General features: G+C 41.0%; 1 protein-coding gene across 1 annotated transcript in view; it reads right to left on the bottom strand.

Moving 5' to 3' along the window:
* Positions 1-220: 220 nt before the first annotated feature.
* LOC144893640 (uncharacterized) overlaps positions 221-13097 on the bottom strand; it is a 61306-nt gene continuing 48429 nt past the window's right edge. The window contains exons 2-4 of the mRNA XM_078784544.1: positions 4158-4253; positions 3864-3887; positions 221-1603 (exon numbers count right to left, since the gene is read on the bottom strand). Coding sequence (XP_078640670.1) covers positions 1356-1603; positions 3864-3887; positions 4158-4253 — 368 coding nt within the window. The 3' untranslated portion in view covers positions 221-1355. The remainder of the gene's footprint in view (positions 1604-3863; positions 3888-4157; positions 4254-13097) is intronic.

Below are 13097 nucleotides of genomic sequence, written 5' to 3'. Positions count from 1 at the left end.
GACCTGTCTGCCAGGACTGTTCGTTGGTGGACGTCAAAGATCCCATGGAGTGTTACGCAGAGTGTGGGCGAGTTATAGCCACAGCATGCAGGCGAAATCCCAAATTCCTGCCTCAAACCTGGGGTGACCAATTCTTCATTCCTCACCTGATCCAACAATGAATTTTTTTGCTGGAGCCTACGGTCTTAAAGCTATGGCGAAAGTAGATGGATGCTGGTGATGCCGATAAACAGTACACTGTATTAGAAAAAAGAAAATCACATTCATTATTTTTTTTAGCATTGAGGTCAATGACGATGCCATGTCAGAAGCTCCTGGGTCAGTTCAGGGTTTGTAATCACCAAAATCGATTACTTAAGGGTGTTTTTTCAGTGTGTTGTGGGCAGAATAACACCGATACTGAAGATAGTGCATGCTCACGTGACTGTAACCACTGCAACGTTACACAACTTGCATATGAAAATGTAGCAAAAATATTTTTTCACTTAAACAAAATATGACAAAGACAAATCGGTCTTCAAACGACAACAGCGCAGAAGAATGGCTTCTTGCTATGCAATGAATCATTACTCCAGCAGGGATTTTTGAAGCAATAATTTTTTTCTCACATCAGGATGACTAAATGAATCTGCATGAGGCACTGGTAAAGTTTAAGAGTTAGTGGCGCAGAAAAAATTGACTAATTTAGGTAAATAATTCAATTGCTGTCTGGAATCCTGGAAATGATCTGATAATAAAAGCTACGCTGTTGGTTTTATTTAAGCTTGGGCCTGGATAATGCACTTACCAAGTTCTTATTTGCCCTTAAATACAGTCAGATATTTGTTTTCACTGTTGAAATTTGATAATACGACACGAGAATAATACAACCGCTACCACTCCTAGTTATTTCACACCGGTTAACGTTAAGGTTAAGTTATTTTACATCTAAGGTTAATGGGGGCTGGCAGGATGGCCTACAATCATCTCTGAGACATGCAGGCCAAAGACCAGAAAGACATCAGTGTACCTTTACGTGAATTACAAGGACATTTTCAGATGTCGGACAAATACATTTTGTATATGGGATTTGAACAGGTGTGGTCTGAGTATCATGAGCCATGGGTTCAGATGGGGAACGTGAATCAGGGCAACTGAATGATAAAATCTTTGTTTTTTTGTTAACTAAACAGGTCAACCTTTTTGATGGTTATCTGCGACTGATATTTGAACAACTTGTGTATCAAGGACCTCTCCATTTGGGGATTTCACAAAACATTACAGAACTGACTGTCACATTTTTAAACATAATGGTGGCAACTGTAATCAAAATGACACATCGACAAATAATGGGGCACAAGGTCCGAAGGAACTCGTCACTTGGAAGGCATACGGTATAATTTGCCGTGCAGCAACGACGGAGGCACTTCACCTCCTTCCTCTGCCAGGTTCTCCAGTGAGCCCCATTCTTTCTGTGGTGCCCGGGAAACTTTTTGGTTTGGTATAGGAGAACCTCCGGCCCAGCTAGCTCGGATGCCAGTGCCAGCCTGCACGGAGTTCCGTCCTGCTCTGAGGCCGGGGATGGCAGACAGCTTCCGAGAGCGCCTCTCGGCACGTCTTTCAACTGCAAATAAATACAATACGGATCAGTTTGAGGATAAATAGTTGTATTTTTGCTATTTTGATACAATCTCTGGCTGTATTGTTAAAAAGTAATTGAAATCATCAAAGTTAAAAATTCAGGCTCAGGTAAAGGTTCACGGCCTAAGTGGTACGGACGTACAATACTGCACAATTCAGAGGTTGTGGGTACAAACCGAGATAAAATCAGCAGTATGAAGGATTTGTATTGTCAGCTACTATAACCTGATCAAGTCCAACCAGGTAGTTGATGAAAACCAAACTGGCTCATTATTGACCCTCAGGGAGGAGATAATCTGCCTGTTCAAACTTTATGGGTGACTCTTCATGCTAATACAATGGCCACTAAAATGCCACTTAAAAAATAGGCCCTGTTAGGCACATTCACCTTAAATTTTATTTTATTTTTAAAAACATATTATTGCTTTATTCTTGTTAACCGCCCCATTTATTACCTCCGCCACCGAAGGTGGATGAAGGTTATGTTTTCACCCCAGTATGTTTGTTTGTGAACAATATATTTAAAAAGGTTGTGGATGGATTCGGACGACATTTGGCAGGGAAGTAGCGTATGTGACAAGGACGAAATAGGTATATTTTTATAAAGATCTGGATCCGGATACGGATCCGGCTAGTAGAATTTTTTAAAAGTGATTCTTCACCTTTAGGAGATAGGGCCAAAAACGACATATAGCAGGATATCTCAAAAAAGTTATGGACAGATTTGGACGAAACTTGGTGGAGAGGTAATGCATGTGACAATGAAGAATTGGTTCAATTTTGGTGAAGATCCAGATCCGGATCTGGCTGGTAGAATTTTTAAGTGATTCTTCACCATTGAGTGAGAGGGCTAAAACCGATACATAGCACGATACCTCAAAAAGTTATGGACGGATTTGGACGAAACTTGGTGGACAGGTTGTGTGTGTGTGACAAGGACGAATCGATTCGATTTTGGTGAAGATCTGAATATGGATTCGGATACGAGAATTATTTAATTTTTAAGTGATTCTTCCTCATTGATAGATCGGGCGAAAATAATAAAAAACAAAGGTTCTGTAATATTAACAGTGGAATAAAGAATTGTGGAGACCAAATACTTTCGTAAATTTCAACATATTTTTTAGAGAAAATTGTGAGTTATTTGAAAAAAGTGCAAGGGTGCCAATATTTTTGGCCACGACTGTATGTGGACACCAAAAGACTTTCTAGGTTCAACAATTGTCTGGAAGAAATGGTGAGTTATTTGAAAAAGTGCAAGGGTGCCAATACTTTTAGCCATGACTGTATCTGGGTCGGGATTCGAACCAATGTTTGGCAGCTGAGAGGTGAGTATTAACAAGCATCAACATGTTCTTTTTTTTGTATTAAATTCTCTATGCTCGAGAAATCTGCAAAGCAGACTCCGAAATCATGTTGAATGAAGATACAGGAAGCATTCCAGCACAGCGAGGGGGCAGCAAAGTAAAATATAGCACTGCCAGGTAAATTACTGACTTGGTGGGTTATCCAGATTCATAGCATTCCACATCCTCCATCCTATAAGTCCACGTCACAACCCTGAAGAATGGCACATCTGCCAACCCTATGTGGTAAAAGCGCAGCTCTTGTGACAATCATTAAAAGAGACTGTGTGACCTGCAATGCAGTAAAAGCCTGTATCTGCAATTTATGACTAAAGTGCACCTGCCATTTATGCCAACAATGACACAAGAGACGTTTTCTTCCGAAAATAGTCTTCAACGTGAAAAAGTACTTTTCCCCCCACTGCTCTTACTGACATTGGTGGTGGCGGTTCGTGTGCAGCCTGTAGATGCTGGTTGCATCAATTTCTGGGGGTACGGCTGCTGCTGATGCAATGCCTCTCTATAACCAGTCATGCGGTACTCATCATTTTGCTGACCTCGGAAGGATTACGGGCTGAGTGAACCCTCCTGGTGTTAATTCAACGGCTGGCAGGGGGCTCAAACCAGCTACCTAACCAGCAGCTAAAACTGCTAAGCCAACACCAGCCTTATACTGACATTGAAACGAGGTATTTTGTTCTTCTCCAGCAAGTGTCAATCATGTAAGAGCATGGCTGTTGCTACTGATACTGTTGTTAGTTCCACGATTGGTACTATTAAACATTGCTCGTTCAAGAAACCTCAAATCTTAACGTCTTTTGTACTGAGTGTTAAGTGCATACTATATATACATATATATATATATTTTAAAAATCTGTACAAGGTGGTTCAACATACCTTTCGATACATCTTGCTGGCAACCTGCAAACAGAGGAAATGTCATAAAGTTTGATAACAACAAGTTAAATTAGTTTGCATAACTTTATGGACAGGAGAAAAACTAGGATTAACTTAAGTGCTGGAGTCAGGCACTGTATAGTCAGAGGTTTGAGGGATAGAGGAGGTGAAGCGTTGGGGGAGAAGACCAGGGAAAATCAGGTTAAAAAGCAAGTAAATGCTTGCTGATGGAACCATGGCATATTTTCTGGTAAAAACAAGGCCACAGTATACGAGTTAAAGTCAAGGACGTACAGGGTTTTTCTCCCGAGGGCAGCATGCTGTCTGTGACCAGCTTCAGGTACTGCCGGGGGAACTTGCCACTGTGGTCCCGGATATCCTGCCGCGCATCTGGGGGTAAGAAACGGTGAGCGGTAAGGTGAAGGTAGCGAATGGGCTGGGATCCACAGAGCACTTTGCATTGAAGGTCATGACAAGTCGGGTTGAAGTTTAAACGAGGACGTGAGAACAACTTTGGGATGTGGTGCCTGGGTTCCCTTTCCTATCCATAATGTAACCTTTGAACTTTGAACCAAGAAGCCATGTACGCATTATGCGTGTAGCAGAGGGGATTGGAAGTGGGTGGTGGGGGAGTTCCTCCATGTTTGTGTAGGTTCAGTGACGTTTCACAATCTTGTTTTTCTCTGTGGACAACAATAGGTTTTACCTGGATTTGGATATAAGTACCGGTACTTAGAAAGAATGGGTATAGAGGGTACAGACCTATTGGCAGAAATGTTCGGTAGATTAGAATTAGCAAGGTTTGATCAAGTTGTGATGTCTAAGTTAGAAATGTCCGATTGTTTTGTGTTTGTTCGAAAAAAAATTAGAACTAAAAGTAAAAGTTAGAAAAAGAAAAGAATGGAACAGGGATAGCGTTGTGTCCCTCGTATTTTTATAGAAGGCCCAAGGGTCTATGCCCAATGCCCATAGTGGAGGCGTTAAACAAAGGACAGCAGGTTTACAGACTACCAAAGGGTATTGGGAGAGGAGTGGGAGTGTGGGGGAAATGGACATACATGAGGAGGAAAAGAGTAATACCACAAAAATGAGTAACAATGACCCAGGGAGGGATAGAATGGGAATTAATCATTGTGTGGAGAAGATATGTCGGCTGTTCATGGGTAAGCACTTGAGGTAGTGATGGCAAGCACATTTGAAAGACTGAAGAGTGTGCGAGACAGCGGACACAGGGAGATTATTCCACAATCTGGAGAATAAGAGGACAAATGAATGCAGGTGGGTATCAAGTCTGGACTTTGGGAAGGCGGAGACGACACGAGCATGATGGGCCTAGTGGCCTCCACCTGCATTTGGGTTTCCTGTTTATTTCCTTGTAAGATTTGGTGCCAAAAATGTTAGTCATTACGACTTGAAAGTGAAATGCATTCTTATACATGACAAATATCTATCACAGCAGAAAGTTGAATGTGATCATTGTTTCAGTGTTTGTGCAGAGGAAGGAAGGCCATTAAACCAAATAGAATGCCATGGTGACATGAGCTATGTGATTTGAAAACAAGAACCTGGAAAGTGAATTTACAGAATGGCTCAGAGGAAGCTCACTTTGCCGCTGTGATTTCTCTCCTCTGAATTTGATTCAGCAAGATGTTATTATTCTACAAATCACCATCGAGGTGCTTCACAGGCAAGGTGTTGCATCATAAAGTATATAATCCTTTAAATGCGGACGTCATCCAATGGACTTTCGCCATTTCCCAGGACTTGTATTCAGAGGTGAAGTTCGTATGGGATATTTTGAAAAGAGCAGGCCATTGTGTACTGCACTGCTGGGTAAGCTCCAATTTTCCAAAAAAAAACAAAAAAACAGTGCACGACAAATACAAGCACGAGCACACAAACACCAGAAAAGGAACGCATTCTTTCCTGGATGCTGAGGTTTGTGCCTTCCAAATTGTACCCAGCTGTGCACCCTAACATGCAGACCCGAGCCGAAATAGGAACTAGTTTTAGTAAGGAATTCATTAAATTCCCCTAGTTATGGTGATTTAAAAACAACCATTCCTTTTAAGTACAACGCTTTTCAGAAAGTATTCGCAATTCAATGATGGAAAGGCAGAGTTGAAGAAAAGCTTCAAAATGGAAGGCATCATTACAACGAAGGTTATAAATCCTGTTTTCATTTCACACTTTGAAGTTTCCCCTCAATGTTGTTTCAGGAAGCGTGTGCTTGAGGGAAAATAACGGTGTTTTTCAGACACTCCCGTGAAAATCGTACGCAATCCTCTGGCTGTAACCACATCCATGAAAGTAACACCCATGGCAAAGGAGAATAAAAATGAGGAATAATTTCCCTTTGTGTCTTTGTCAACATGATATTTTCTGATTTAGAGGTCAACCTTTTCCATCTTTTTTTTTTGCCTCCACAGAAAGATAAATATGTGGATTTTTATTTATTTCATGCTTCACCACAAGGATTGTACAGTAGTGCTTCCAGATAATGGGTGTGGGGGGGGGGGGGGGGCAGGGGGTGGTAGGTACCCTTGGTGAAATTTGGAATAAAGTGCTTATTTCACACATACTTTTATGTACTGTCGGACCCAGCTATTCGCGATTCCGTGGGAATTTACCGGGTATTTGCGGGTATAAACGCTTCCTCGTGCTATTCGCGGGTGATAAAATGCGACCTGTTTCTCTATTCGTGGAAAGGTGTCCTGCGAATTTGCGGTTCTTTTTCTATTCGCGGCCATGTTCCACGAATTCGCAGTTTTTCATAGACATTGAAACAATGCCGCGGCATACATTCGTGGGATTTTCATCGACATTCGCGGATTATCGTCGACATTTGCGGGGTATGCCTCACCATTTGCATGACTTTCGTCGACCTTCGTGTTTTATCGTCGACATTCTCTGGATTTGCCTCACCATTCGCAGATTTTGCCAAGCCATTTGTGGATTTTGCCTCGCCATCCTCGCCATCCGCGGTTTGGTCCTCTCTATTCGCGGATTTTCGTGACTATGGAACCTATCCCCCCTTTTTCTATTGAAACAATGCACCGTTATTCGCGGTTCTGCTATTTGCGGATCTTACAGGAATGTTAAAATTCAATAAAATGTAATTAACAATAAAACAATACATTTAAAATTCAGGCTGTAGCATAAAATGTTAAAAAAGTCAAGAGGTGTGAATACTCTCTGAAGGCACTGTATATATACTTTATATATGTATGTACCGTGTATGTACATATATATATATATATACATACACGAGCTTGGCTCGGCTCGCGACGCTCACCTCACCAGGCGTTGTTACAGAGGAACGGGCTTGTTTTAGCTGAGCATAATGATTGTACCTGAGTTGCTGTGTTGTCATGATTTACACCAATCATTATACAAACAATAATTTTGCACAAATTTATTTGAAGTGTTTGTGAGATTACATTTTTATAGGCAATTTAGGTTGAAAAAATACACAAAAATGAAAAAAAGAACCGCTTAGCACGTTCATACGTGAGGGGTAGGTGCAGACTGGAAGTTTGGGACGATTACACCTCACCACCACATAATTCAAAACACCTCACCACCACGTAATTAAAAACACCTCACCACAACGTAATTAAAAACACCTCACCACCACATAATTAAAAACACCTCACCACCACGTAATTAAAAACACCTCACCACCACGCAATTAAAAACACCTCACCACCACGTAATTCAAAACACCTCACCACCACGTAATTTAAAGCACCTCACCACCACGTAATTTAAAACACCTCACTACCATGTAATTCAAAGCACCTCACCACCACGTAATTCAAAACACCTCACCACCACATAATTTAAAACACCTCACCCCCCCCCTAATTTAAAACACCTCACCACCAAGTAATTCAAAACACCTCACCACCACATAATTTAAAACACCTCACCACCACATAATTCAAAACACCTCACCACCACATAATTTAAAACCTCACCACCACCAATAATTCAAAACACATCACCACCATGTAATTCAAAACACCTCACCACCACATAATTCAAAACACCTCACCACCACATAACTAAAAACATCTCACCACCAAGTAATTCAAAACATCTCACCACCACATATGGTAATTCAAAACACCTCACCACCACGTGATTTAAAAACCCCTCACCACCACATGATTTAAAACACCTCACCACCACATGATTTAAAACACCTCACCACCACATAATTCAAAATACCTCACCACCACGTGATTCAAAACCACCACCACGTTATTAAAAACACTTCACAACCACAGAAACAAAAGTTTCAGGGAGTTGCTCAGTGACAACACAGACACTGCCCACGTATGTAGATATCTATCTATAATTCCAGTAATCTCTGTGTGCATGTGTGTGTGTCTGTGTGTCTGTGTGTCTGTTTGTCTGTGACCGCTGTTTCTCGACAACCACGGGTCCGATATACTTGAAACTTGCCAGGTATATTGCTGGGGACCCGAGGATGTGCCTTTTCAAGGTTTCATATTAATCGGAGAAGTAGTTACCGAGCTATGTCCAAAAAACGATTCAACCAATCAGAGAGCAGCGAGCTATCACGTGTGCCGAACGTGGCGAACAGACTCTGCCTCGGACGGCACATTTGAGAGCGTATTCATTTATTTCACGTTGGCAAACTATGTTGGCGTTAAACTATGTTTTAAAACTAATTAAAACTAATTTGCGATTCATCGTAACTGCGATATGCGACCTTCCGGACAGTCAAATGAGGACGTCACTTCCGGACTTACGGATAGTCATAGTGACGACGTACTGATGCTGAATGTGGCGAGCAGACGCTGTAAGATACGATCGATTGTAGTACACGTTTATAATAACTCTGCCGATACAGGCCCGATTAACTGCAGCGCCATCCGAGCTGCGGCGTCGGGACGATACATTCATTGTACGGTCACATCACGCACTTACGGGCACGCCCATGGGCCCATGGGCACGCCCATGCATGCATGGGCGAAGACATTTTTTTTTTTTTTTTTGGCAAGGAACGGGCACCCACGTACGGGCACGTCCTAGTATAGATAAATGACTGTACAGTAACTGAGTTGCTGTTTTGTAATGGTTTACACCAATCCTAATTCAAACAAATATTTTGCACAAATGTATTTGTAATATACGTGATATTACATTTTATAAACAATTGAAGTTGAAGACAAGTTGAAATTTTTTTTCCCCAAAAAATATATTTCAAAATTTTCCTCCAAAAAATACCCTTAGGACAAACACACGGGAGAGGTAGGTGCATACCAGAAGTTTGGTAGGATTTCACAAAAGTTTGAGGGAGTAGTTCAGTGACAACACAGGACAGACACTGCACACACACACACATATATATATATATATATATAAAACAACTTTTACACATCTATCTATAATTCCAGTAATCTCTGTCTGTACGTCTGTACGTCTGTACGTTTGTTTGTCTGTGACCGCTGTTTCTCGACAACCACGGGTCCGATATACTTTTAACTTGCCAGGTATATTGCTGGGGACCCGAGGATGTGCCTTTTCAAGGTTTCATATTAATCGGACAATTACTTACCGAGCTATGTCCAAAAAACGATTCAACCAATCAGAGAGCAGCGAACGATCGCGTGTGCCGGCGTTGCGAATGGACCAAACCATTCCATGTAAATAGAGGGGGGGGGTTCTGTGGTCGTTGCGAATGGACGAAACCATTTCATGTAAATAGAGGGGGGGGATTGTCACTGTACTCGCAAGCCGTTCGCCGTTCGCTTTGGCGTTGCGAATGGACCAAACCATTTCATGTAAATAGAGGGGGGGGATATAATTTTAGATAGATATATAGTACGGGCATATATATAGTACGGGCATGCCCTAGTATGTATAATATGTATTTGTGTGTGTGTGTGTATATATGTATATATGTATGTATATATATATATATATATAAAACAACTTTTACACATATGTATAATATGTATTTGTGTGTGTGTGTGTATATATGTATATATGTATGTATATATATATATATATATATATATATATATATATATATATATATATATATATATATATATATATATAGATATGAATATGTATATATACGTACCAGGAGAGAGTAGATCGACTCCTGACAAACTCGTCCTATATAAACGTGCGGCTCCGAAGTAACATGGTAGCGTGTGCAAAGCGACTGAGAAACAGGTGTAGCGGCCGCTTCCGTGTTACAGATTTGGCGCGCACTCTTTACACATAAACGTGTGACTGAGAAAGACGTGTAGCGGCCGCTTCCGTTTTGCAGAATTCAATCTTTTTTCAAAATGGGCGCCATGTACCGTTTAGATTTTCATGATTTGTGTGCGATACGATTCAACGGATGTTTATATGAATCGTTTAAAGTAAAAAAGCCTTCAATTTCTGATATTTTGCCTTTTCATTTGGGCCTCCCAATTGAAGCTCTGCCATGCATAGTGCCATCTGTAAAGTTTGGTGGAGGAGGAATAATGGTCTGGGCTGTTTTTCATGGTTCGGGCTCGGCCCCTTAGTTCCACTGAAGGGACATCTTAATGTTATACCATACAATGACATTCTAGATGATTGCATGCTTCCAACTTTGTGGCAACAGTTTGGGGAAGGCCCTTTCCTGTTTCAGCATGACAAGATCCCGTGCACAAAGTGAGTTCCATACAGAAATGGTTTGTCGAGATCGGTGTGGAAGAGCTTGACTGGCCTGCACAGAGCCCTGACCTCAACCCCATCGAACCCATTTGGGATGAATTTGAACGCCGACTGCGAGTGAGGTGGAATCGCCCAACATCAGTGCCTGACCTCACGAATGCTCTTGTGGCGGTATGGAAGAAAATCACTGCAGCAATGTTCCAACATCTCGTGGAATCCTTCCCAGAAGAGTGGAGGCCGTTATAGCAGCAAAGGGGGGGACCAACTCCATATTAATGCCCATGATTTTTGAATGAGATGTGTGATGTTCGGGTGTCCACATACTTTTGGTCATGTAGTGCATATATATATATATATAAAAGCTGCATACAGAGATGATCCCATATAAAGGGAGGGGCGCTTCGCGCCTACCTTGATATATACATATATATATATTTTATATATATATATATATATATCAATTGGTGTGATGTCCTCAGGGATGGAGATAAAGCAAGATGGAGACAACAATAAGAACACAGGTGTTAAGCTGAGACTTGCCCACTTCCACAAAAAACAAACGCACCCAGCTCTCTGCCGCGGGCTGGGCCGACTGATTAGCGGGTGTGCGAGCCGTCGAGGATATAGGAAAAGCGAAACGCGTTGCCCTTGGCAGGGCGCAGGCTGTAAAACTGCGTTGGCTGCTTTAACCCTGGGCCCCCGGGGCGATGTTTAGACAAGGAGGCTCCAACAATGAGGGAGGGCGACAGGAGCACGGCTGGCGGAGTCCCATGGGGAGCTGGGAAAGAGACAGAGATTGATCTCGGGATCAGTAGGCGGGAGGGCAGGCGGTCAGCCTGCGGCGTGGAAGGGTGATCGCGACAGATTCGGTCCTGTGGCCTGGTGAGAATGACCCAAGCCTAGCCACGTGCCATGTTGTGTTATGTGTGGAGTCAAAATGTGGTGTGAAAAGAAAAATTAATCTGTCAGACCTCTCGATCACTCACTATACAAGCTAAATGCAATGAGATGCAGCTGATCAAGCATTGCAACTTGTGCTGATAATACCAGCGCATTTTTTATTATTATAAAGGACTTCAAAAATTTGTTGGCCTGACAGAGAATAAACATGCGTACGGTTTTGTCTGCGTGAGGTTGATAACTTGTGGAAACCCCTCTTGTAGAAGCCAAACCACCAACCAACTCAACCAATGTAGTAAGGATAAATACTATATACGAGCATTTTCTCTCTTGCTGGTTTCATCAGAAATATCATGTGAGGCAGAAAAATCCAGGATGATAAAACAGCACAATAACATTTTCGATAAGCCAACACGATCGGATTCATGACAGGACAGTCAATTGATCATAAGGCAAATTGAAGCCAAGAAAAAAAAGTGAGGGAGAGATGAAAAGAAAAGAAACATTCGAATTTTGCAATTTGAATTTTGAGGTAGAATTAGGATGACATTTTGCTTCCCAACAACCATTGGCATGTGGTGGGGTGAACTGAATAAGGGCTCATGGGGAAACAGCAAATACAGAACACATTAGGCCACATTTCACACCCAATTCAATTGCAATTTGATTCTGCTCTATCTTTGACTGGACGGGTGGTAGGGGGTGTTGAGAGGAAGGCTCGATCTGTTAAGTTGGGAGGGTGGGTATTTGTCGCTCCTACAATTGCAGGTGTGAGGCCCTGCAAGCCATGGCTTTAGAAGAGCATAGCAACACACACACACACACATATTATATTATATTATATTATATGATATATATATATATATATATATATATATATATATATATATATATATATATATATATATATATATATATACATATATATATATATATATATATATATATATATATAAAATTACATATATATATATATATATATATATACGAGTATATGTATAAAATCGGAAGAAATTAAATAAGTAGTGGACGTAGCTTCAAGATGATTGATCTTTAATTTTCAGACAACCTTTCGGCCAACACAGGCCTAATTCTCAGTCTACAAGAACAGCAAGCATGCATATAAGTCATTGGTGTGATGTTAATATATGAATAAAATATATACAAAACGAAGAGATATCTTTAACGCTTACTCACCTTCCTCGACTTACACTACTCACAATAAGTTAGGGATATTGGCAGGTTCTTCGGTGTGGTTGATTTTGTGTATTAATTATGTTGAAAAAAGTTGTTGGTCCTAATTCTATGGTTATTAATGAGTGTGAAAAAACACAGCATTCTTGATTTCAATACCATAACCCTAACCCCTATAAAAAAAAAAAACTCACTCCCACAATATCCCTAACTTATTTTGAGTAGTGTAAACGAAAGTGAGCTTACGTTAGTTGCAGTTGGTACTATACAAGCACATATTCATATACTGTTTATATTTATATCAATACACTGCCTACATTTGTTGACGACATATATAAAGATCAAAGCGATGTTTATAAAAAAAAGAAAAGTGAATGAGTTACGGTGAATGAGTTGATTGAGTTGTGGTGGATTGAATGAGTTGAACATACGTCAATCGTCAAAATTTAT

The sequence above is a fragment of the Myxine glutinosa genome, chromosome 9 (assembly GCF_964187855.1).
Source record: "Myxine glutinosa chromosome 9, kmMyxGlut1.1, whole genome shotgun sequence".
In the NCBI taxonomy this organism is placed as follows: Eukaryota; Metazoa; Chordata; class Myxini; order Myxiniformes; family Myxinidae; genus Myxine; species Myxine glutinosa.
The sequence above is the reverse complement of the archived record's forward strand: the minus strand, read 5'-3'. Positions and strand labels throughout refer to the sequence as shown.